This window comes from Protopterus annectens, chromosome 4.part0, assembly GCF_019279795.1.
Source record: "Protopterus annectens isolate FY-2018-M chromosome 4.part0, PAN1.0, whole genome shotgun sequence".
Taxonomy (NCBI): domain Eukaryota; kingdom Metazoa; phylum Chordata; order Ceratodontiformes; family Protopteridae; genus Protopterus; species Protopterus annectens.
This window is the reverse complement of record NC_056733.1, coordinates 345298664-345324851: the sequence shown is the minus strand read 5'-3', so window position 1 is coordinate 345324851 and position 26188 is coordinate 345298664. Positions and strand designations below refer to the sequence as shown.

Here is a 26188-nt window from a genome sequence, read left to right as displayed (position 1 = left end):
ACTAAAAAGGAATGGATTAGTATTATGGTCTTATTGCTTTGAAAAAGTAAAAGCTAAAGCCCCACAATATTTAATGAAAGAATATAAGTTGTATGAGTCTGCCAACCAGTTAATATTATCCATCAGTAAGAAGTTCAATGAATTTGTGGATAATGCAACTGAAGAGGAACATAGCATTATTCCTACATACAAAAGAAGCTTGTCCAAGCTATATAAATTAAATATAAATAATAATAAAAATGTTGATGCAATATTCTGGAATTGTTTAAATACTTGTAGACTGAGTGACTCAACTGATGGTAAGAATAAAGCTTTGATACTTAAATCAGTTAGTAAAACTTCTTCAAATTTATATTGGAAAATGTTTATGTGGAAATATGTACATAGAATGCTTGTTACTCCATATAAAATCTCTAAGTTTATTTAAATGACTTCTTCAGGTTATTGGAGATGTAGGAAATATGTAAAAGCTGACTGGACACTTTTATGGATTGTGAAAAATTAAATGTGTATTTGGAAGAGATAAGTGCATTTTAAGGGGTTATGGTCTGATAATTGTTCTTTAACTAGATCAGTATTACTAATAAATATTTCACTTCCTGTATCTTTAAAAGCCAAAGAGCAAAGACTCTTTTGGGCTCTCAGGGCAGTTGCTAGAAATGTTATTACAAAACACTGGAATTCAAACTTAGTTCCTACATTCAAAACCATTTTAAATTTAACAAAAATACTATGTAAAACTGAAAAAAAGTTATCAGAATAAGATCTATAAATCATAGAAAGACCTTTAGTTGTTGGGAATAACTTTGAAATTTTGCTATTGAAAATACCAAGACTGTTAATGTGTTAGTTATATAAGATTTATTTGATGATTGATGTATTCTTGTCATTGTATAACAATATGTGAAGTTAAATTTCTTCCTTTCTGTCTATATATTGTAAACATGCTAAATTAATATACATTTTCTTAAAAATAGAATATCATTATATTGCATGATATTATCTTTGCTCAGGTTAAGCTGTGACAAAGGCAATCAACATTCCTATCTTACTAATCTCAGATCAGTAAAACCAAATGGATAGATACCATGTTTCTTATAGAGATCAAAATGTGATGAATATGTCACTGCTGAATCTAACTAAGATATAATGACTACTATATGCACAAACTAAATATGAACAATGATATTACACAGATTTTTTTCTGGAAAACATCATTTTATGTTTACTTACATTAAAATAAAATATAGAATCCATGATTTAAACTTACCTGTATCTCCTTGTAAAGCATCTGGAAATATATCCATGGGGATCTGTTCTTTCTTCATGTTTCCCTAAGAAGAAAGTTCTCTGTTATGCAATATCAAATGTAAAAAGTAAAAGATGTGGTAGAAATGTTTCATTATGTTAAGAAGTTGCAGAAACAATAGAGTTTTATATAGCCTGCCCAAATGCTGCAGTTTGGGCAAGGCTGCTGTCATTCTTTCTTTGATTTTATGCATTCAAGAATCCCAAGCTTTTTAAAAGGGTTCAACTCTCTCAACTTTTACTATCCATTCTAGCACTTCAGTATAAAAATGTCTTCTTGTGTCAAAGATAAAATGTACCCAGCTCCTCACCATTCTTTTTTCCATGTTATTCCAACTACTTTTCCCTTAGTGCTTTACAAACTCCTACCATATTCTTCACAATTGAACCAAATTGAAGAGTTCAAGCTCCCTTATCCTTTTTTTGTAAGTCATTCCTGCGGTTTTCTTAGTAGATGGCAAATCGCAGTGAGACAAGGTTTTAAGCCATCAGGTTTAACCGATCAATGCTTCACCTAGCAGTTGGCATTAGCTATAGAAAAACACTGAAGGTACATTTTCTACTTGTGTGTAAGCTGTGATTCATTGCAGTTACTACATACAAGTAGAGGGATGAAGTTCTTACTTTTCTACTGCAGATACTTCATCTAAAGCAGAATACAGCTTTTGATCAAGCCATCGAGTCAGAGATTTTGGCCTTTATTCCATCCATTTGAAGATTCAGTGATTTATAACTTGGGAAGACATAGTTGATCCCATTCCCTCCTTTCTCCATAGCTTCTTGGTTACCTGCCTCTAATCCTTCTCTAATACCATGTTTTCCTTCTCTCTATTAAAACATCAGGGCTGCATGCAGTGTTCTAACTTTAGCCTCACTAGTGTCTGACAGAGGAAAATGTTCACCTCTGCATAATTGGATCCACCCTACACCAACAAGTTACCCACCATAACACATGATTTGCTTTTGCTGACACACTTGCTCTGCAGGTAAAGATTTCAGCATTCTTTAATTGTAATAAAACAAAGTCATTCTGTCATTCGGGATTTGTGGTCTGACCACCCCAAGTATATAACCTACTTTTGGGTTATAACTGAAAGATGCAGTGCTATTCATTGAAGATGTTGGAACTTAGGAGGCTGACATCTCTTAGATCATACCTTTGTTCTCCTTCATTCCCGCTACAACTTTGATTCACCTTATCGTGCTATTCTATAACATAGATATCATCAGTATAGAATTTGGTCCACTTTTCCATGGGATGTAGGGAGTCAGATATGAAGACATTAAAAGTGAGCTCAGTAAGGATTGCTGTGAGATGACCTTTTTACATTTTTATTACTTCTAATATCCTCCACAACTGCCATTCTGTGTTACCCATTATCTAACCATCATGAATATTTACTACATACCTCCCATCTTTATGAGATGACTGATGTACAGGACTGAATCAAAGGCCTTCCTGAAGCACAGTAAAATCAAACTATACCTTTTCCATGTTCCTAGTAAATACAGTTGTAGATCCAGGTCCGGCTAGCCTAATAAGAGTCACCTATTTGTAATCCATGGTGCAATTTGTTGAGCAGTTTTGCTCCTGTGACATTGAAAGCCTTTCCCTTAAATTGTCTTACTTGACCTCAATATTGTCTGCGTTACTGGCTAACTATTGAAATGAGGCGTATTGGCATGCAGCTCTGTTGGCTGTTGCTTACCTTGTCTTTGTAGGTGGGTATCAAAACTGGTTGTTTTCATCCTCTTCCACCACAACATCCCCCAAACGACCAGTTGTGGTTTTTATTTTCCAGTGATTTAACTAAAATTTTGCATTCCTCATAAGGATATTATGTCATGTTCTATCTGCTTCCCTCATATTATACTCTTTCAGTGCTCTTAATTACTTCTTTAGACATCATTCCTTCCTATGTGCTTCTTGCCATTCATCCATCCATATTGCTTATGTAATCTTTCCTGCTTTTTCTAAGAGAACTCAAGCCAAAATTTAGAGTTTTAATAGTTTATTAGCCTCTTTATGTTTGTTTTCTTTCTGGGCCACTTCACCAGTTTCCCCATTCTTCCACATCCTTTCTGTAACACATCTGAAGAGGGGCTTTTATTTCTCCCTTAATACCTGCTGCTAATTTGCTTCCTGTTTTCTGTATGCTGCAGATATTGTCTTCCACATATACCTCTCAACCTTTCAGCTCAAAAAATTCTGGGCAAAGCAAATAATAATTAGGATACAAAGGCCCAAAAATCAGTGACAGATTTTAAATATGTTTATTTCTCCTTTGCTGATCGGGTTAGTCTCACTAGGCTAGTGACCTCTTTTCAGGGAAGACCCAAGCTGATATAGTGACATCCAACCTAATTTGCCAATGTACTTTCTGAACCTATGTGCATTATCATTGCTCTTGTATCTCCGGTGATTATATGTTAACATATCTCTGCCTTACATACTTTAGAAGTTATACTGTCATACAGGATAAATGTAGTTACTATTTATGCTTTAATATTACCTTCAAAGTAATACTTAAATTGTTTAATTTGTTTTCTGTTGTTCATTGTAAAAATGTATTTTATGTGAAACTTTTCTGAAATGGAACTTGTGCCCAATCAGACTTTCCCTATATAAAAAAAAAAAAAAAAAAAAAAAAAACAATAAAATAAATATTTATAATGGTAGAAAAAATTGGCCAGGGCATCGGGGGACTTCCCCTACTCTTTTTGAGAACAGGTTGCCATAGGGTGACTTCAGGTGTATGTGTGTTTGTTTATGTACTTCTGTCATAATTTCTGACACAGATAAGGCTGAGAAAAGCCTGAAGATAGCAGACAACAAGAAGTGTGTGTGCATGTAAGATAAAGAAGGTAGCCAGTAAGAAGAAAAAGAAGAAGAAGGCATTTTTGATGTTGAAAATTGAGGGAGTCTTTCAGAAAAGGCAGATAGAAGAATCATACAGCAAGTGGGATGTACAAATAGTCAAAAATGAGTTGAATTAAAACTGGATTCTTCAAAAGAAATGGAAGTGGTCAAATTATCAAAAGGAGGACTTATGGACTCATAGTTTGTGACTTTAACTAACAAGGAAGAGCCAGGCGGTGCGTCAGAGGTATCTTAATTGGAATTGGGGAAAAACATGTTTGCTGGCAATGTGGACAATGCTTGCAGTACTAAAAAAAATGAGTGAAACTTTTCAAAGGAAAGATTAACAAGAAAAGATCATATGCTGAAGTGACTAGTGCAGCAAAACAAAAAAACAGATACTGTGGCTTAAAAAAAGAGATATACTGTCAGTATCAAAAGTAAAAAAGAAGAGGTCATTAAAAGGTATTACATGTGGAACAACATGAAATCACTTTTGGTTTTATTGCAAACAGCATTAGATCTTTGACACCTGGGATTTACCAAATACATGTTTGTTTCTTTGTGAAAAAATAAATACATTTCCTTGGAATGATTTTATTTCTTCCAGACAAAGCAATAGACTAAAAAAAACGTATGGTTCAATTTAGAACAGAATATGCTGAGATAATAGATATGCAAGAATGTTTTTCAAAAATGTGTATTTCTGTTTCAAACGTTGTTAAAGAGAAATATGAAAGGGGATTGTGAAATAGGGGTGGAAGTGGATGTTTTATTTTAAATTGAAAAGGATGCTTTGAAGCACTTACCTAGTTTTATTTGATAGCTGCTACACGGAAACTGTAAGGTATATTGGTCAACTTAAAGCATGTTATTTGTATGGGGCATTTACACATCTTAATAGTGAATGTAATAAAATCAGTTATAATCAGTACAAAGTGAAGTGACATATGACAAAAAATTGCAAGAAAGTATGTAACATTTGTAACAAAGAAGGACATTTCTGGTTTGATCTAAATGTGTACAGAATGATAGGTGTATATGCCTGTATTAGTGTAAAAGAAACAGAAGTGATGTTTGAAAGTTTAAAACCTTATTTAATGGTATATCTGAGAATTGTTTTGATGGGTGATTTAAATTATAATGTGTAGAAAAGTAAGAGGAAGGAGGGGATAGATGTTAGAAAAATAAGATGTTATGAAATATGGAAAGATGAAAATGGGGTCCAAAAATTTGTGGACTTATAAAACATGGGATAGAGAAACTGATATAGATTATTTTCTATTTTCTGTGACTGTTACTAAGTTAGGATGTGGAGTTATGTTACATGGATGTTCAGATCAATTGACTATTTGGATAGAATGTGGTCAACATATGTAGATAATGGAAGGCAAATGTATGACAAGATGGGTCTGTAAGTACATGAATCAGCAGGTATTGGAAAGGAAAACTGATCAACTCTTGAAATATCATAATTCTGTGAGGGGAATTTTATTCATTTTGATCAGTGTGGTGGATTGCATTTAAAGAGGAATACTTTTTTTAGAGTTGATATCAAGAAAAAGGAAAAGTGAGAAAGAATATTATTGCAAGTTACATGCCACATTGTTGAGTAATATAGTGAATAAGTATGAATATTTTATTAGATTTGAAAGAGATGTCTTTGTGGTTAATAGAAAGAAATTGAAAAAATGATTATATAAACAACTGTATTTTTTGAAAGGATAAAAGGAGGAAGTTTCTCCTTTTTTGGCTAAGGTTTGTTAGGAATGAAGAAGGTAAAATGAACAATATGACAGATGAAGAGGATAAACTTGGGTACAAACAGAAATAAATAATGTGCATTGAAGAATAATATGTTAGAAGGGTGTATGAAAAGATTGATTATTGTGAGAATATTAGCTGGGGTGTTGGAAAGTTTTCTGATAAGACAATACGAAAACTTAAAAAGATTAGTCTGTTTGAGTTAGATTTAGTATTATGTAAGATAAGGGTAGAATCAGTATTAGGTATTGATGATATTGGCTATGATGTATATAACATGCTTAAAGATGACAAAAAAGTTATTAGCAAATGTTTTTAATGAATGGATGAATATAAGTATGCTTAAACAGAAGGTGTGTGATGGTATTATTAGGTATATATGGAAAAAAGAAAGGAGTAATGTATGAAATAAATAATTGGAGTCCCATTATGAATAATATGGATTATAAGTTATTTATGAAAATGTTACAAGAAAGACTTAATGATACATTGCAGGAGATTTTGGTTGAGGGCATTTTTGGGGTTAAAGGGAGACATAGTTGTGATTTATTGGTATTCATAAGGGAAACTGTAGATGATATATTAAATGTTGAATGTTAGTTAAAATTAACAGTAGGGGATGTAAGAAAAGCTTTTGATTGTGATGATCATTATAAAGTCTATAACAAGATTATGGATTAAAGGGTACTGTTTTACGTGTGTTATGGTCTATTTATAGTGAGGTTAGAATTAAAGTTTTAATTAAAACTTGATCTACTTCTATGGTAGTTATGAAGAGAGGATTTACAGTAAGGATGCCCCATGAGTGGGATTCTTTTTAAATTTGGAATGTATGGAGTAGGATGGCAAATGTCAAAGGATACTAGTGAAGAGGTGTATGATATGAGACATAAGATTTTGATTCCAATTTTTTTGTCATATGCAAACAACATCATTATTATCATTATATCATAAAGTATAATTTTCATTGAGAGAATGTTAAGATGTTTATAGGTGTTTTAAGAATGCAGAGTTAACATTAAGTAATGGAAAAAAAGCAGAGAAATAGGGTCTATAGGTATTGTAAAATGTATTTTGTTCTCAAAAAATTAACTAAATTTATAGGGAAGTAGGAAAATCATAAAAGCAAAATGAATGGGAGTGTATGGAAGGTTTCAAGGTTATCTTATAAAAAAAGAAACATTATTTGATTAATTCAGTTTCTATGGTGAAAAGAGACTATTTAGTTAGAGTGTATATGATCTCATGTAAAAATAAAAAGAAATGATATAAGTATTTTTCTTTTGTCTTGGGGGCTCTACACTGAACTCAGTGACAACAGGGGGTTTGTATTTGTATAAAAATATAGGGAGTATGTGTTTAATAAATCCTGTGGATTTTATGGCATCTATGAATTTATAGGTTCATACGTTCATAGGTAAGTACTAGGCTAGCTGCCCTTGCATGTCATTTAAAGTCTATCCAGTTTCCCTTTTTTTCTTGAAATAATTTATCTCATTTTGTTACAAACTAGCCTTACCCATCACATGGTCAATAATTATATATTATCCCTAATAAGAATAACTAGGATCATACCATGGATAATTTGAGGGGAGCATTGCATGGGATAACGCATTTAGGAGCTGCCTATATCCATTAGTAGTATAGGGAGCAGTCCATTTTCTGTTTATCATCCACATATTTAAAATTGTGCTTGAAATTTGAAAGGGATTGACTCTGTTTAAATGGATGGGGAGTCTGTCCACAGAAGTGGTATCCTCTGCAAAATACACATGTCCATCCAAACTGTTCTGTTGTTGCTGCAGAAAAAGTTTAGATCCCTAAAGTTAGTATGTCTGATGCCATTTGACTTGCTGATGTGCAGTAAATAATTAGTCTTTGGTCAGAGGATGCCTTGTATGGCAGACTCAGGTAATCTCTTAGCAATCTGTAGGATACCGAGTATAGTTCCAGGGCTTTGAGTCATTTTATACAGGATGTCATTTAGACCTTCTTTCCTTTTAATAAGATATCTTTGTGGGTGCTTCAGTTGTTCCATGTGCCTGAACAGATACACACCAAAGGGGGCATTATATTCAATTCACCAGACTATCTTCTGCTTTCCTGAACATGAGCTTGAATGACCGCAATATATTCTATTTGACCTTTTGAGCAATTGAAGCTACTTTGGCTGCTGCTCTTATGTCCTCATTTCTTAATCTACGCCATAGTGTGCATCCTACCACCTGCCTCAGGCACTTCATCTCCATCACCTCTAGCTGGTTTATACCCCTTAGTTTTCAGCTTCTTTGGCATTCTTCTGTCATACACTACTCCTGACACTCTGTGCCAGTTGGATGTATCCCCTCTTATTCTAGCTTTGACCTCCTCATTCAAACTTTTCTTCTCCTCAGCTACCACTCCCAGATACCTGAAGCTGTTAAAGTGTTCACTAATTTCCATTCTTTCACAATTTTCAGCTTTTTTCTTCTCTCCCCTTCAACTGCCATTACAACTGTCTTATCTGTACTCAGTTTCATCCCATGTGCCTTCAGTTTTGCATTCCATTCCCCTACCCTTTGCTTAATTTTTTGCTCAGAGTCTGCCTGTAATGCCATATCATTTACATACAGCAGCTTTGTTGATCTGTACCCTCTGACCTGTTTACTAATGAAGTCCATCACCATTATGAACAGCAGTGGGCTCAGAGTTGATCCCTGATGCACACCCACTCCCACTGGGAACCTATCTGTAAGACCGAACACTATTCATACTTGAGTCATTGGTCCTTGTACATAGGTTGTACTAATTTTACCATTGTTTCTGTGACTTCAAACCACTGCAGGACTTCCCAACCCAGCTTTATAGGGACCTTGTTATATGTTTTTTCCAAGTCAAGGCATGTCCAGTTGGACTCTTTCCTTATTTTTATCTTCATCTCAAGTATCTGCCTCACTGCAAACATTGAGCTGCTTGTGCTGTATCCTGATCTGAATCCAAACTGCTCATTTTCCATCTTAATCTATATTAATCTGCATAGCTACTTATTAATCACCCTCTCCAGAACTTTCATGCAGTGTGATAGACTTTTAACACCTCTGTACTGCCCACAGTCGTGAATGTTCTCTTGTTCTTGAACACTGGCACAAATATGCATATTCTCTAGTCATCTGGGATACACCTTTCTCTCTACACTGCTATGAGTATCCTCAGGAGCCATTTCTCCCCTTACTCACCCAACATCTTGATCATATCTCCTGTGACCTCATCTGAACTTGCTGCTTCCCTGACTTCATTTTCTTACTGCTGTTCTTACTTCTTCTAAGGTAGAGTCCTCCTCTTCTTTCACCATAGTCTGTGCCTGGGTCAGTACAGCTTCTGTGAGGCTTTCTTCATTCATAAGCTTCTCGTAGTACTCCTTCCATCTGCCTTTGATGTCCTGTGGACTGCTGAGCAAGTTGTTGCTGGAATCCCTCTTGATGGGTTTCTGTCAATCTTCTTAATCTTTCTGTCTTTGCTTTGCAATCTGATAGTGTTTCTTTGTACCTTCCATTGGCTCACTTTCCAGAAGTTGGTAGAGTGTTGCTGATGCCTTGTTCTTTGCTATTGCAACTTCTCTCTCGTAGCCTCTTTGTTAGCTAACCAGTATTCCTTCCTAGCCTGGTCTTTCTTATCTATCTCACACTTTTTCCTGCATTCCTTCTTTCTTTTGATGACTTCCTGGACTTCTGCATTCTACCACCAGCTTTCCTTATGTAACTTATTTCCATCCCTGCCTCAACTGCATATCTGATCTGTGGCCCTTACACATCTCATTTTGAGGCGCTGCCATTCTTGTTCAACTACACCTATTTTTTCTTTTTCTTGAGGTGCTACAGCCCTGAGTAATTCCTTGAAATGTGCTTTCTCCCAGTCAACTTCCAGGTCTTCAGCCTGGTCTTTGTTGACCATAGAGCCTTCCCTGACCACTGCTTGCAACTGATTGTGGCAACCGGTATTTTATGCTGTGGGCTACCTGTTTCACTGGGGGTGACTTTGCAATCATCGGTTCTACCCAGGTGTCCTTTCCTTATGAGGAAGTCTACCTGAGTTGCATGTTGGCCACTTTTGTATGTGATCTTATAACTGTCTTGCTTTCTGAACCATGTATTGGCTACCATCAAGCCATTTGCTAGACAGAAGCATATAATGGCCTCTCCTTTATTATTCCTGTTGCCCCACCCATTTGGACCCATGCAATCCTTATATCTTGTTCTGTCTGTCCCAATATGTGCATTCAGCTCACCCATTATCAACATCAATTTCTGTTGTCCTGTTTTATCTAGTAGTTCCTGCAACTGCTGTCTGACATTCTTTTTCCTCATTATAACAACTCTGTTGTGGGGCATAGGCTGAAATTATGAATACTGCTCTATCATTACACTGGAGTCTGTGTGCCATAAGTCTGTCACTTATTCTGATTACTTCCTTTCCTGTCTTCTGAAGTCTCTCCCTCACCACAGTTCTCACACCATTTCTAGCATTTCCTTCTTCTGAGCAGTAAAGTCAAGTGGCTTTACTGCACTGCCCTTCCATCTTTTCTCCTGGATACATAGGATATCCAGCCTCCTCCTTACCATCATGTCATCCACTTCCAAGCCTTGTAATGACAATGAAACTACATTGAGTGTGGAAATTCTTAGTTCATGTTTGGCAGGTTGATGGGTTTTACATCAAGCTTTCCCTCAACAAAGCCATCCCATGTCACCCATGCTGGGAAACTGGAGACCAGACGGCCAACAGCTAATTAACCCAGGGCTACTGGGCTTTATGGTGGGCACACACTAGCCAATAGGGGCATATACACCCTTCCCACTATTACAATGGGTCCCTGGTGTTGGTCAGAGTAGGCCGTGTCCTCAACCCACTTATCACTGACAAATACTCATACCCACTTTGGAATAACCAGATTACCTAGAGCCATATTTTACACTGTAGAGTGGCTAGCCCTGCCACAGCACACAGTCTCTGATTTGTGTTCTCCTATCTTGAGGATGATTTTTTTTATGTCTGTTATGAATTTGGCATGGTGTAAGTATCTATAATGTGTAAATAATGTAAATATGGGCATAAATTGTAAATAGTGAAAAATAAAGAACCCATACCCTTTTCAATAGGTGCCTTGGTATCTTTTACATCCACCTGAGCTGCAACAAACACAAGCAGATGGGGCTTTGATTTAACATCTTATCGAAAGGACAGCATACTCAGGAGTGCAGCACTCGCCCCCCTTACGCAATGTCAGCAATCCTTTAACCTGGTGTGGGAACAGAACCAGACTCTGCTACCTGTTGTGCGGCTAACACTGACTAAATTATATTAATCTTAATAACTTAGCAAGTTGATAGAATAACATGTTCTGACTTAACATGCATTTTTGAAGGATACAAGGGTTGAAACAAATCTCTGTCATTATTTAGTGACTTCAGTCCTCAGTGATTATCCAGAAGAGCACACATTTTATATGGTGAAAACCAAAAATATGAGGCAAAAATTGGAACATTCTGCAAAGTTCTCAACTGTTGACAGGTATGCTTCCACACACCTCCTCCATTACTTATGCATGTTCCCCTCCACTTAATATAACTTACATCTTATCACCTACATTTTAGTGCAGACAGTGCATTAGTCACCTGTTAACTTGCAGAAGTACAGATTTTACTCTTTAATCTCTTACATTGATGCTGTGTACATTTCAGGAAATAACAATGCTTAAATATGAAATGCATAAAACTTGTTGGAACTGTAACCATGTAATATGATAATATTTTGTCTTGTCACTGTGGGCAAACTGACTCTGCGGCAGGATTCTATAGTGAGCACTTACATTAACTGCATGCCAATTTTTTTTTTTTTATAAGAAAAGTGGTTAACACTCGTCTTACTACCATTTTTTAGTAAAATAAAATATAGATAGAATGAAATATATCACTGAATATGAAAATTGTATTCATGTGACAGATACTGCCACAATACTAAAATAACTAACATGAATTGCAGAGGGTTGCAATGTTCATTAAGTTCCTTTGACATTTCTCCACTTGATTTATCCAGTCTATTCATTTTAATAATTCAAAACATATGGGTGTATGTCATTTTAATAATTTAACAAGAACAGTTTTGTCTATATAACCATTATGAATCATCTGTATAATTCTAATAGTGCCTCTGTCTACTAAGGGCGCAGACAGGAATCCATGTTGCTTCAGATCAATATAACCTCATTCTAAATTATATATATTTATTTTTCTTTCCATTTTCAAAGTGTGACCTGCAGCCATTTATAATACATTTAATACTCTTGGTGATAACATACCAGTGTCAATGTTAAGAAGAAAAGAACTTCACAGAAGCCATAAAAGATGATAAGAGATGATAATCTTTCCGTTGTGTTGATATCTATATTTTGCACCCCACACACATGCAGTATCATAAAAATCTATAAATGATAAACCACTGTACATAAATGAATTTTAATTAATTATACTTATCAAGCCCTTCTCATACAGACCTATTTCTCTATATAAAATGCCTGTGGTACTTATGGATATAATCGGTTCTTACTGTGGTACCCCATTTCAAGTACTTAGGAAGTTATTACTCTGAAATAGTTTCCTCAGGCAACATGTGTGTCATACTGTAGTTGCTGTCAAACAAACTAAATTTTATCTTTTTCTTTTACGGCAATAACCTTTTCCTATATAAGCCCTCACATGTATGTGGGTGCCTTGTGCCTTTAGATAAAGTGTTTTGCTTTTGAATAACCAAATTACCTCATCTTGCTTATGCACATTTTAAAACATACAGCTACTTTGTATGTTCTGCTGGGCTCAAGCCTGAAAGGGACATAATAGATTACCTTATATTACATCAGTGGGCATTTTTCAGGTGACATCTGGCTCCACTGAAGCAGTGTTTATTAAATGCCCTCAGAGTACACATTGAGTTTAAAGATTGGACTTTGTAATGAGTAAAATGGCTTTTAAAAGTTGAAAATCAGCTATGAGATGCAATGAAATTAAAGTTAAGAAATGAATGTTAAGAGGTGCAAGCTAACCCTCACTTAGAGGCTGGGGGAGGTTGGTTCCTTCCTGTTTACACTTTTATTCCTTCACATATTGCATCATTCACACTGGAGCATTTACTTGGAAAGCATTTATTGAATCTTTGTTAAACAGTACAGTGAACAGACATTTCACACAGATGAAATGTTTCAAATCCCAACACTGCTATATATACTATATAGGTTCATAGGTTTATAGTTGTTTACTAGGCTAACGACCACTAGGGCCTTTTTAAGCCTAACCATGCATCCCAAATCTCTGACAAGTTTTCATACCCTTGATAAGTGTAAGCAGGGGCTTAGGAGATGAAACATTTACAAGCTAGGGCCTGGGAGATGAACCATTTACAGGTTACCTGTGTCCATTAGAGACATAGATGCCAAACCAGGGATGAATTTCCTGTTCCCCATCCAATTGACCAAGTTGCACTTGAATTGGTTAGGGAGGAACTCTGCTTCACATGGATGGGGAGCCTGTTCTAGAGATGGGGTAATCTCCAGGATACATGCCTGTCTTTTCAGCAGGTCCTATTTATATCACAGACAAGGTTTAAGTCTTTAGAATGGGTAATTCTGGTGCTGTTTGTTTTGTGGATATGCAGAAGGTCCATCAGAGTGGGGTCTGTATGTCAATCATAGATCTCCCCTCAAAAGCCTGTAGGAGACAGAATATAGGGATAGAGCCTTGAGGAAGTCTGCATAGGACATTTTACTTAAGTCCTGTATTCTTTTAGTGAAGAACCTCTGTGAACATTCCACTTGTTGGATGTGCCTGGTTAGGTACATATCAAAGGGGGCATTGTACTCAATGATAGGTCTGATGAATGCTGAATACAGTGGTACAATGACTTCCTTGGATTTAGATGACATACCATTGTTTAAAAGTTGCACAACATAGAATGATTTCTTCACTACTGTAGATACATGATGGTCAAAGGCTAGACTGCTATCTATATGTATGCCTAAGTCTCTGACTTCTGGGTCAAATCTAAGGGGTGTGTTGTCAATATGATAGTTGCCAGGGGTGGATAACTTCCTGAAGGATACTATTATGCATTTCTTGGCATTCAGTTTTAGTCTATGGCTCTGACATCAGTTGTTTGTCTGTGCCAGCCCCTCCTGGAGAACATTTGTGTCAGTGTTGGATTCAATGACAGATCCTAATTTGTAATCATCTGCAAATTTAGTCAGCCAACAATACTGAATAGTATTTTTGCATGGGAGGTAGGCAGTGCAGGCTGTTCCTTCATTCTCAGTTGTTTCAGACTTATAAAATCCTATTTCTCACTGTTCATTATTTCACCCAATTTTTCTAAATATGTACCATCTTCTGTTGATTGAGACACAGGCAACATGCAAAAGATGCCATACTGCAGAAAATAAGAATTTTTTCTTTGTGAACTATCATTCCCATCTACCAGTATTAGGTTACTTGACTTGCAGACCCTCCTTATTGAGTTGTACCACATGTCTTTGACTTACTACTGCATAGCACCTTGTCATATTACCTGTGCCACATATCTCTTCTGGCTGAATATTGCATGACACCTCATGTTATTTAATCTGTATCACATACCTCCCATAGGCTAAGTGTGCATAATAACACAAATCATTAAGGGTGCCAGACCACTCTTCCGGTTAAGTATTGCATGATATCAGATTTTGTTAAAACTATATTATATCTCTCTAAATAATCATTGCATGATACTTCATGTCATCACCTGTGCCATTATCATATATTCCCCCTACATGAATACTGCATGATGCTTCTTTTTATTACCCGTGTCATATATCTCTTCTGTATGACCACTAAGAAACCCAGTATTTCATTATGTATACAGTATGTCTCTGTTATGTAATCAGCACAAGAAGCAGTAATACACTAACCACATTATGGATCTTGTCTAGGAGAACAATGTATTATGTCACTTCATTCAGTCTGCAATACCTCTCCTGGGAGTAACGAGTAGTCATCACTAATTAGTTGAGTCACACAACTTTAATGAGTGGATATGTCAGGGTACATCACTTCATTTGCTCTACTAAATACTTAAACCAATTATATCAATATACCTTTTATCACTTGTTTTCTATAACCCTGTCTAATCTCTTATTCTCCCACTGTTACCTATTTTAACATTACTTTTTCTTTATTAGTAACTTAACCATTTCAAGCTCTTTCATCTCCTTTATGCTCACTAGTCTCTTTCACAGTTCCCTTTTAACTCTGTTCTCCTTCTTTATTTCTTTCTTACCCTATCTAAAAGATCTAAGACTGTTCTGATTACTAATTTAAAACTTCTGAATACTATATACCTTTTTAATAGGTTCACAGGTTATTTGGCAAGTACTAGGTTAGCAACCCTTGTGGGCCATGTTAAGACTAGTCAGTTTCACTTTTTGTGCTTGACTTAACCTATCCCATTCCATGGTTAATAATTGTATAGTACCCATGATGAGAATAACTGGAAACATACTATAGATAATTTTAGAGGACTCATGAATAGAATAAAGCATTTGGAGCTGCCTCCATCCATTAATAGTACAGAGGGCAGTCTTGGAGTCAAATTTCTGCTTCCCATCCATAAATCCAAGTTGTGCTTGGATATGAACCTCGATGGACTTTGTTTTGCGTGGATAGGGAGTATGCTCCAGAACAGCAGTATCCTCTATGAGATATACATGTCTCTCCAAATGATTCTGTTGATGCTGCAGAAGAGGTTTTGATTCCTAGACTGAGTATTTCTGATGCCATTTGACTTGCTGTTGTTCAGTAAATATACCAGTATTGGGATGAAGGATGCCTTGTACACCAGACATGGGTCACCTGTTAACAGTTTTGTTTGTAGGATACTAAGTTTAGTTACAGAGCTTTGAGTTGGTCCATGTAACACATGTTGTTTAGGCCTTGTGTTCTTTTAATAAGGTATCTCTGTGGTGATTCCAATTGTTGCATGTCTTTGGAGAGATATATGCCAAAGGGGGCATTAAAGTCAATGACTGGCCTAATGAGGGCTGGGTAAAGGCGGACAATGACAACCTTAGATAGAGAGACAATCCCTTTGTTTATAAGCTGTGGAATACAGAAGAACGTTCTTACAACAATGTACACATGTTGTTCAAAAATTAGGTCACTCTCCACTTAAGTTCCCAAATCCTGAGCAACTGGGTCACATGTGAGGGATGAATTTATCAATTTGATAGTTCCCTGGTGTAGATAACCTCTCAAAGAATACAATAATGTATTTTTTTGGAATTTAGTTTCATTCCATGATTTTGGCACCAGCAAGATGACTAAGCCATCTGGGGATTTCAGTGACAGCTCCTAGCTTGCAGTCATTTGCAAACTTAGTCAGCCAAAGCACTTTAGTACTGGCTTTTACTTCAGAAAAGTAGATGCCAAACAAGAAAGGTCTCAGCACAGAACCCTGGAGTTATATATATGGCACATTTTATATGCTGTAACTATTTTAAATATTTAATTTATTATTGAGTAAATAACTCTCTTTAGTATTTCTTTTTAGTAAGATGACTCATTTTTTATCACCATTGTATATATTTTTGCATTTTTGTTGAAGCTTTTTTCTTTGAGTCTCTGTTGGAAAGGGGTTTTGACCCACAGTTGGACTTTCCTACTTAAGAAATGCAATAAATAAATAAATTAGCTGTAGCATACATATTTGAACTGGATCATTCACTTGTCATTTGGTTTAATGTGCCCTGTATGCAATCTATCTGAACAGTGCACACTGCAACATCTAATCAGGTGCAGTGTCCACCTCCTATGAATGAAAATTACATAATATATTATTACATTCGGTGAGCACTGCATGATACAACATTTAGTAGGCTGTACTGTACATCTCTGCTTGGTAACTAGTATAAGCAACATCATTTCACTAACTGTGCTATATAACGCTGCGTGAATAGTATATTAGTTGACATTTCAATAATTGTGCAAAACTGCTCGGGATAAATAGTGCATTATGCCACATTTCATTAAATGTGCTGCTTTGGGCAAATTCTGCAGGATCTATCACTTAAATTCTTTCACAGGTTTCACATGGCTTTGCTGTCAAGGGGACTTTCTTTATGTTCATGTTGCAAACATGTAACAAGTTGGTTATAACTGGACACCTGATCATAATCCTCTATTTGATATTCTTTAACACTCACATAGACTAAATTGTTTTGTCCTCTCTGCTCTTTTAATGGTAATATTTTGCACTCAATGCTGTGTCAGAAAACCAGGCATTTGTATACTAGTAGCAAAAATCAAATAAATAAACTGCATTAAGGGAATATTGATAAGAGGGTAAGTGACAAAGTACTTCCTAAGAATAGTTGCCTTAAATGTCAGGTATATTTCACATTACTAAATCAAATTAATTTGTTTTTCCTTAAATCTCAGTTGTATTGCACAACACTAAAGCAAACAACTATGTTAAATAAGACAACTTTTTTGACACGTGTGTATTGATCTCATTGTACCAGGCACACACGTTATTGTGGTATTTTGGCAGTAACCAAACTTGTCTTCCTTGAATGTTATACTGCAGTCTGTTTTGTAGCAAACCAAACTCATGGGCAGGTGATGTCGATGCATGCAGGTAAAACTGACGATTACCAGTGGTTTATTCAGCAACTGTGTTCCAAATGTGGATACTTTGTGAAAGACAGCTTATTTTCGCCTTTTCTTCTAAATCCTTCATAGACTAATATTGGAGTAATATGACTGGCTAACAGATTCAAGAGTTTCATTGGTGTGATGACCAAGAAATGGCATGCATAATGAATGAGCATATCAATGGCGCTGATCCCACACTGGATACATAATGCTGTTGGTGGTAACTTTGGATGGCCTAGAAAAGCAGGTCAGACTGTAAGATGAGTAAGCTACAACTTGAAGTTTAACTTTGTTCCTTTGGCAGGTGAGCTTTCAGAATCAGCTGTAAATACTTCTAATGTCCATGTGTTTTTGTCCTATTTTGATGCCTCTCTTCAAAAGTTCACTTCAGTGGAAGATAAAGTGGAACCTCTTGCTTAGAAAGTTTGCGTTGCTCTACTGCTTGTCAAGTATGAAATGGATGAGGTTCTAGCTCAATTAATTCAGTTCATGAAATTTGAACACCCAAATCACCATTTTTCATAGGAAATCATAGCCAGGCTAGTCTCTATGTGGCAGAAATTTGTTTATTTTGGGAAGTTTCTCCCTTCAAGATTGTTTGACTGTAGAGTCAAAATATATACATTTGGGGAGTGTGGGACAATTGCTGCTCTAAAAAAACTACTTACATGCAATTTTTGTTGTTGTTGTTGTTATTATTGGTGGGTTGAATTCTTGTTCAGTTTTGCTGTACAAATTGGTTCCGCACTAAGCTGTAACTTCACAATATAGTAGGAGTCCTTGGAAATTATACTCGTACCATGTCTGCCATTTTGTTTCCTTGTCATGCCTAGTATACAAGCACTTGAAAGCCATCTTATCAAAAAATTAAACACACATAAGAGGTAACCTTTGGAAATACTGATATTCTGTCCACCAAATTATGTTTCAGAAATGAAGGTTTAATGAAAATGGGAAACACCAACTTTCTTCTAGTTGGCATTATCGGTTGAAGACATTTAAGGAAAGTGCAATATACCAGTATATTATAAGCCAGTAAACTTACTGTACAGTCAAGTGCAACAAATGGTTGATAATTTAAAATAATTTGCAATGTTGGGTCTTGATAATCTCAATAACATTAAACTGATTTTTTTAGGCAAATTGTTTTGATAAATTATCAGATTCATGTTTTTAACCTAATATGTAACTGCCACATGTATGCAAAACATCTGAAGGACAGCATACTATCATGTAGTCTGACATCCTAAGACTTGAACTCTAATATGAAACTTATTTAAAAAAAAATAATATAATGCAAAAAAAAAAACCCTTAAAAGTAGAAAATTTAACCAGCTTATATTTAACGGTAGTCTATCCTTAAAGAAAGAGTGTTCGGCTTTCTATTTGAAAGAACACAATTTGGATGGGACTATCTCATTTTAAATCTCAAAATATGAATAATATTAATTTATCTGAGCTCGTAACTTTTGGAAAACACTTGCAAAAGAAATTTTGGAAAATGTATGTATTATTCCTTAAAATGACTATATGGTTTATTAGCTCTATGCAGAAAAAAATATTTAAAAATTTTCCTGAAGTTGAATACTTAATGCTGTGAAAAACAAGTTATTTTAATGCATCCACTAAAGGGAAGATGCTAAGCTGCATGAGAGATGCAAATATTAATATCCTCATCTTAGTCATATGGTCAAGAAGTAGTATAAGCTAGCTTATATATATATATATATATATATATATATATATATATATATATATATATATATATATAACATTTATTTTTACTTTTTTGAAATGATTTTGATCAGGTGAGGGACAAGACAGATTGATAAACTAGTTCTGATTTTGGCATGAAAACAGTAAAATTTAACCTGGAAAAAAAAACAGAAAATGGGCATATAAAGATATCTGCAGTCCATCCCCTTAATCAAGGCATTGGGAGAGATATACAAACTAATGTTCTAGCATACTGGCTTATGAACTCACAATAGGAATTGTAATGTTTATAATGCAGTATGGCCAACAACTCAGTCTTCACTACATACAGAGATACATCACCCCGCTTAGAGCATAGTAGATACTGTCCATAACTAAATAACTACTGGAGGAATTTTTTTCAACACATTCTGTAAGTAGTTTGACTAGTACCATAACAGTACAATGTTTTCCATGGTAGAAACAGTAGCTCTTAAGTCAAGTTTAAAAATATATCTTAAGTCATCTTTCATATGTGGAAAAATATCCCTTTGGATGTCCCTGATACTTGTTTCCTGATGTAAAATTGTCTCTGATATTGTTTTTTTATTCAGAATTCACACAGGGACTGTTTTCACCCTTGCAGAGTGTTTTTCTTTTCCCCTACAATCATGCACTGATCAATTTTACATATTTAAAAAAAGTATGGGGAAAAGTTTCCCTACATGATGGGATCAGGGCACTTAACCCCTTGAAGAAGTGATTTTCTAGGTGATTTGCCTGCTAATTTGTGGGGTCAGTTTCCTATCATTTTTAGAATAATACAATTGCAGTTGGTCAGATTTTATATTAAGTTTCTATCTTGGGCCTTATTTAATTTATGTCTATGGCATCTAATTACGGGTCAGACAACTAGTGAAAAATTATTTAGTGAACACAGCACATCACATCAATACAATCAGTGCTGTCTTTCTTCACTAGCAATGTGAAGCCAGCAAACATCTGAAGCCTGCAAACTCCATACAGAAAAGCAGCATCAAAATTTCATCTGCATTAGGTGCAACACCCTGCTTTATCCTCCATGTAGGCGGCTGCACACTCCAGATCTTTCATCTGCATGAGGTGCAACACCCTGCTGTATCCTCCACGTAGGTGGCTGCACACTCCAGATCTTTCATCTGCATGAGGGGCAACACCCTGCTGTATCCTCCATGTTGGTGGCTGCACACTCCATATCTTTCATCTGCATGAGGGGCAATGCCATGCTGTATCCTCCACGTAGGCAGCTGCACACTCCAGATCTTTCATCTGCATGAGGTGCAACACCCTGCTGTATCCTCCACATAGGCGGCTGCACACTCCAGATCTTTGGCTGCTTGCGCATACAACTTCCATAGAGAAAGGAAGAACTGATAGAATTATAAAATTAGTCCACTCACCCTTCTTTGCAACTGGGTGACTTTAGAAAACCCATCATGCAGCAACAAAATAATGTCCATTTCAAAAGGATGGCCGATCAAGGAGCACACATTAATAAACTTGTTTATTAGGAAATGCTTCCCAGAAAAATGATGTGCTTTGTATCTTTATATAATTTCTTTCTTGAATGCAGTGTTGATGATTTTATTTGAAATGCATGCACTTACTTTTCCTGTTTGGATAGCAGAAAGAGAAAGTTCCATTCTATTTTTAAAGTTATATAAATAAATTAGCATAGAAATGTCTAGGTCCATTTTTCTAAGTTCATTTAGGAGGTTATTGTTAAACTTCACTCTTGGGCAGTAGACTGTAGCAGAAACATTATGCTATGCTGTAGGGATGAAGGCAATACTTAATCTAAACCCAGGCTCCAAAATATAAAAAAAATATATTCATGACACATGAGCAGTAGGTTGAATATGGCAGCACATTAAGGAATGAAATGGGAACATCAAAATATCAGCATTTGTGTTCTCTAAGAAGTGCATAATTATGAATATCAAATAGCATATGCCAGAACTCCCATTTTAATCCATTCTTCAGAAGCAATACAAACATGTGAGATAAACTGCCAGCCATCCTACCCATGAGTTAATAATAAAACACGTGTCACACTTACCTCCAGGCAGTAATCAGACACTGTGAACTACAAGAATTTAATAGTTATGTCACATCATCCCCACAGGGATGTGCCACTAACCTGTCATTCTTCATCAGTCGTTAATGTCACCCATGTCCTGTGGGAAATATCAGTCTGTGCAGGGTCCTGTGGAGCTTACATGACACATACAGTCCCAAGAGAATGCTAGTATTTCAGGTTAGGCTGTCAGTGTGTTTTATTACCGTCTTCACCACTATCAGCATTGAAGTGAAATAGCTGAAATATTAAGTATCTTGCTTCCTCTTATGCCAGTATGCCAAATCCAAAAGTGATTTCACTTAACAAGTAATTCTGAGTGTGTGTGTGTGTGTGTGTGTGTGTGTGTGTGTGTGTGTGTGTGTGTGTGTGTGTGTGTGTGTGTGTGTGTGTGTGTGTGTGTGTGTGTGTGCGTGCACGTGTGTGTGTGTGTGTGTGTGTGTGTGTGTGTGTGTGTGTGTGTGTGTGTGTGTGTGTGTGCGTGTGCGTGTGCGTGTGTGTGTGTGTGTGTGTGTGTGTGTGTGTGTGTGTGTGTGTTGTTGTTGTCATTGACTAGCTACTCTAAACTATCTACATATATTGTGATTGCTGAGAAAGATCAGATGTACCATTTTACCTAATATGCTAATAAATAAAGAAATTAAATGAAAATTGGAAATGTATGGGGACACCTTCACAGATATGCATGTCATGTATTTATTTTATGGCACTCTAGTGCTTTGTAGAAAAAAATGGACTAAAATCCAATGCTAGAGCAGAATAAAGGTTAGACCTTAGCTGTCAACCTACCCTGGATGCTTGTTTGTGTGTTGGGAGGATTGATAGACAGACAGAATTCAGTTCTGCTAATGCGAATGACATGTCTTGGAGAACAAAGTGAAATATCAAATGTTTACTGCAGTACATGGTTATGTTCCTTTGTCAACCTACATGCACTCCTGAAGGATTTAAAAAGCACATTAATAATAATGAGTGTGGCACAACAGCCTGAGAGCAGGTCAAAATTCAGCCCAGGATTCTTTGCATGAGGCCCTATAAATATCACATGAGGTAAATTCACAGCAAGTTACAGCACTGTGATCTCCCACACAAGAAACTGCTATACCAGGTCAGAGAAACACAACTGTGATGCAATATCTGCCCTGTGATGCAATATCTGCCCTGTGATACAATATCTGCCAGAGTTTTTCTCATTTCTTCTTCATTTCATTTGATAAATGACTACCTGACAGCTCCAAATACTGGGCAATACCCAGATCCTAAAAGAAACTTTACAATAAATCATAGCAATTTTATCCATGTACATTAATTTCACATATCATTTTTGTGATTTTGTTTTCATACTACTCATGTTACATTTTGTAGCTTACAGAGAAATGAACTCTCTAAAATGCTTTTATTTAACACTTGTTTACTGGGAAATTCCAACTTGGAATGAGTCAATTTTCAGTGGAGGTCCGGAGAGAAATTCTCTAGACACCTATGTCTTTGTAATGTGGGAGGAAACTGGAGCATTTGCAGGAAACCCACACAAACGCAGGGATGACATGCAGACTCCACACAGAAGACACCCCAGCCAAGAAATGAACTGCAGAACCTCTTGCTGTTAGGTGACAATGCAAACTTCTGCACCACCCCACCATCCAAATATTAGAAGGAGTTTAATGTGCAATATATAATGTATAGCATAGGATCATAGGAGGTTACCAGGCTATACACATCAAACTACTTCACAAACTCTTAATTAATTATTTTCTCAAAACATACTGACTGTTCATTAATGCTTGACACTGATAATTTTTCTGATCCTTAGAAGAAGCAGAACTCTGAAACAAAAATCTTTTTGTGTTTTAAAGCACAACATTCCACAGAGAAGTACTGATTTTAATCAAAAGTAAAAAGTACTTTAGTGACATATTTAAAGGTACTCTGCTGCTCCTAAACTCACTACTGGCACAGACACAACACTAGAAAATGCATTTGTAAACTATAATGGACATTTTAGGAAGGCTAAAAGGCAAATAATTATTTAAATTTGGACACTTAGCCTCTTCATCTTTTGAGTACATACTGATTCTGTAGACATGTATGTTGTTACTAGATTTAAGTCTAATTAAGACTGAATGAGACAAGACAAAAACAGTATGCTCTTATAAGGGTCTATATTATATGCTCAAAGAGACTTTTCTTCGAACATATAATCATCAATCCCTAAAGAGCAAACGTTCTAAAGCGCGAACGGCCATGTCTGCAAATGTTTTTCTTTGGGAAAAAATTCATGGGGCCATACACAAAAAGCACAAACTTCAAAATCCTAATCAAGTGGGGGCTTCACCCCCCCACACTCCCTGATGTGGGAGGCTGTGCCCCCCCCTGCACTCCTCCTAACTAAATACACCAACTCCGAGATTGATCTACACTGGGGTAAAGGGCAATTCCCGATAACGGCCAAATGAATTTTTTCCTCAGGAAAAAATTTGCGGACATGGCCAGTCATGCTTTAGAGTGTTCACTCTTTAAGGGACAATGATTATATGCTTGAAGAAAAGTCTCTTCGAACATATAATATAGACCCTCTCTTATAAGTCTCAGTGGTAAGTGATGGGAGGTTTTAAACCTAAAGAATATAAACCATGAATCTCTTTTACCATTAAATAAACATATTGTAAATTTATCAATGTGCCATGAGTTATAAATAGCAAGTACATCTTTGTACTCAGGTGGTTAAATAAGATACATTAAATGCAGGTGATATTAGGCTGAAATCTCACAAAAATCTATCCATTTAGCATACATACAGAAACAGTTATTTTAGAGAAAACTGTTAAAACTGATATAAAAAAAACTTCACTAAAGACAAAATATTGTGTCTTTACTTAGAATTCTTTATTTGATGTCTACACATCCAAGCTACAGAAGGAAAACCTTACTAACAATTACAGTAATAGTGCAGACACATATGTAAAAATTTGTTTTATAATTTATTTAAGTATTGCAAAGACTTACCTGAAATTTCTAGAAACCTCTCTTTGACTCTGACGCTGATTTCTTCTGGAGCAAAGTGATTTACATCCAGGTTTATTTTCCAGTAATTGAAATCTTTCTTTATCTCAGACACACCACCACTTAGCTGCCTCCAGAAAAGGCCTGGCATCTGCTTGGAAGTTACCTCTGATGAGGTTTCTAAGGCTGATGCATGGGAATATCCAGCCCAGGCTGAGGAGAGCCTTGTTTTCAGCCAATTCAGCCATCCTAGGTCTAGTTCTAAGGAGACAGGAGGCAACCCAAAATTCTGATCAAAGATCCAACCTGGCCGGCCTACCTCTTGAAATGGATCCCAGCTCCAGTCTCGAAAAAATGGTCTGGAGAAATGCCTGCTTTCTGCCATGGCAAGGAAAATGTTATTTATTTTGTTTTTCCGATTTGGAAATGTACAATAAAACAATGTATTACCTGGAAGCAGGTGTTACAAATGATATTTGAAATTAAATTTAGAAAACTGAAGTTATTTTCAGTTTCCCCTTTCTTTGACACTGTTAATGATATTGAAAGTGACTAAGTAATTAAACTAGGTAGTCACTAATAGAAAGCTCTGCTTAATTAAATTGGAAAAAACACTAAGCCTAGAGAGTCATTAATAGATATTAAGAAGTAAGCCTTTGAGAAAGCAAGCTATTTGTGCTGTAGCTACATGAGAGGATTGGCGGTACTATATATAATGCCAGTGATATTCCTTTTAACACTTATTAATCACTAAAGATTGCCATAAGAATAATGGCAGTTGTAGAAAAGGTGTGGCTGATTGTGGGCTAGGGAAGTGTTTCACAGCTGTAGATAAATTCAGAGCTCCAACGTTACTTTTATTTTTAGAACAACTGTGACAGCTGGTATGTGTCGGGTGATGCACTCTCCTGATAACTGTGGATGTTGTCTGATCAGGATAGAAGTGGTAATCAGTGATCCTATGGTTACTATGCTTAGCCTTAAAAATACAACAACTTTATCATTTAACTGACTGCTAAGTGATGATTGACCAGTAGCAATATGTTTGGTATTTCAAAAATTGCAACTTGGTATGTAATCTATTTCTGCACTTCATCACTTTAGCAGAACAAGTGTCTGAACTGCCATTAGTGAATGTTTTATAAAGCATTGTTTTGGGAGATTGGAGCATTGTTCAAATCAGGCTTTTGTATATGTTACTGACATAAACAGAAACTCAGCAAATGTAGTGTTGTCTAATTAGCACTTTAAACCAGACCACAGCTTGAATTTTTCATTTTATTAGAATTCATGCAATGCCCTGATTTGAGCCTTTTGTGAAGGATTATGACACAAGTGATGCTCTAAAATGGTGCATATTAATTATGAAATACTGTAGCTACTTTTGCTAAGTCATAATTATCATTCTTCTTTCAGAAATGTTTGAAGAAAAGTGTGAATAGTTTCCAAAGGAATGCTTACTAGTATTTTACAACCTTGGCTGGCAAACGGAAGTAATATCTAAAGCAAGACTGTCACTCTATGTGAATTACAACAGGCTGGACACTCTCTTCAGTTTTACAGAGTCCCCATATATACAAAACATAATTTAATTAGTATATTTTATACTTTTTTGTGAAAGCAGGCTGCTGATAATGCAGTGATGTTGTTGCATCTGTTGTACTCTTTGCTACAGTGCACTATAAAATATCACAATCTTCCATTCTTATTTTCTAAACGAGCTCACATTTTTGA

At 35.9% G+C, this 26188-nt stretch overlaps 1 protein-coding gene across 1 annotated transcript in view; it reads right to left on the bottom strand.

The window, feature by feature from the left end:
* LOC122799334 (heat shock protein 67B1-like) overlaps positions 1 to 25200 on the bottom strand; it is a 38221-nt gene extending 13021 nt beyond the window's left edge. Inside the window, exons 1-2 of the mRNA XM_044068319.1 lie at positions 24458 to 25200; positions 1271 to 1334 (exon numbers count right to left, since the gene is read on the bottom strand). Coding sequence (XP_043924254.1) covers positions 1271 to 1334; positions 24458 to 24839 — 446 coding nt within the window. The 5' untranslated portion in view covers positions 24840 to 25200. The remainder of the gene's footprint in view (positions 1 to 1270; positions 1335 to 24457) is intronic.
* Between the last annotated feature and the right edge of the window lie 988 nt (positions 25201 to 26188).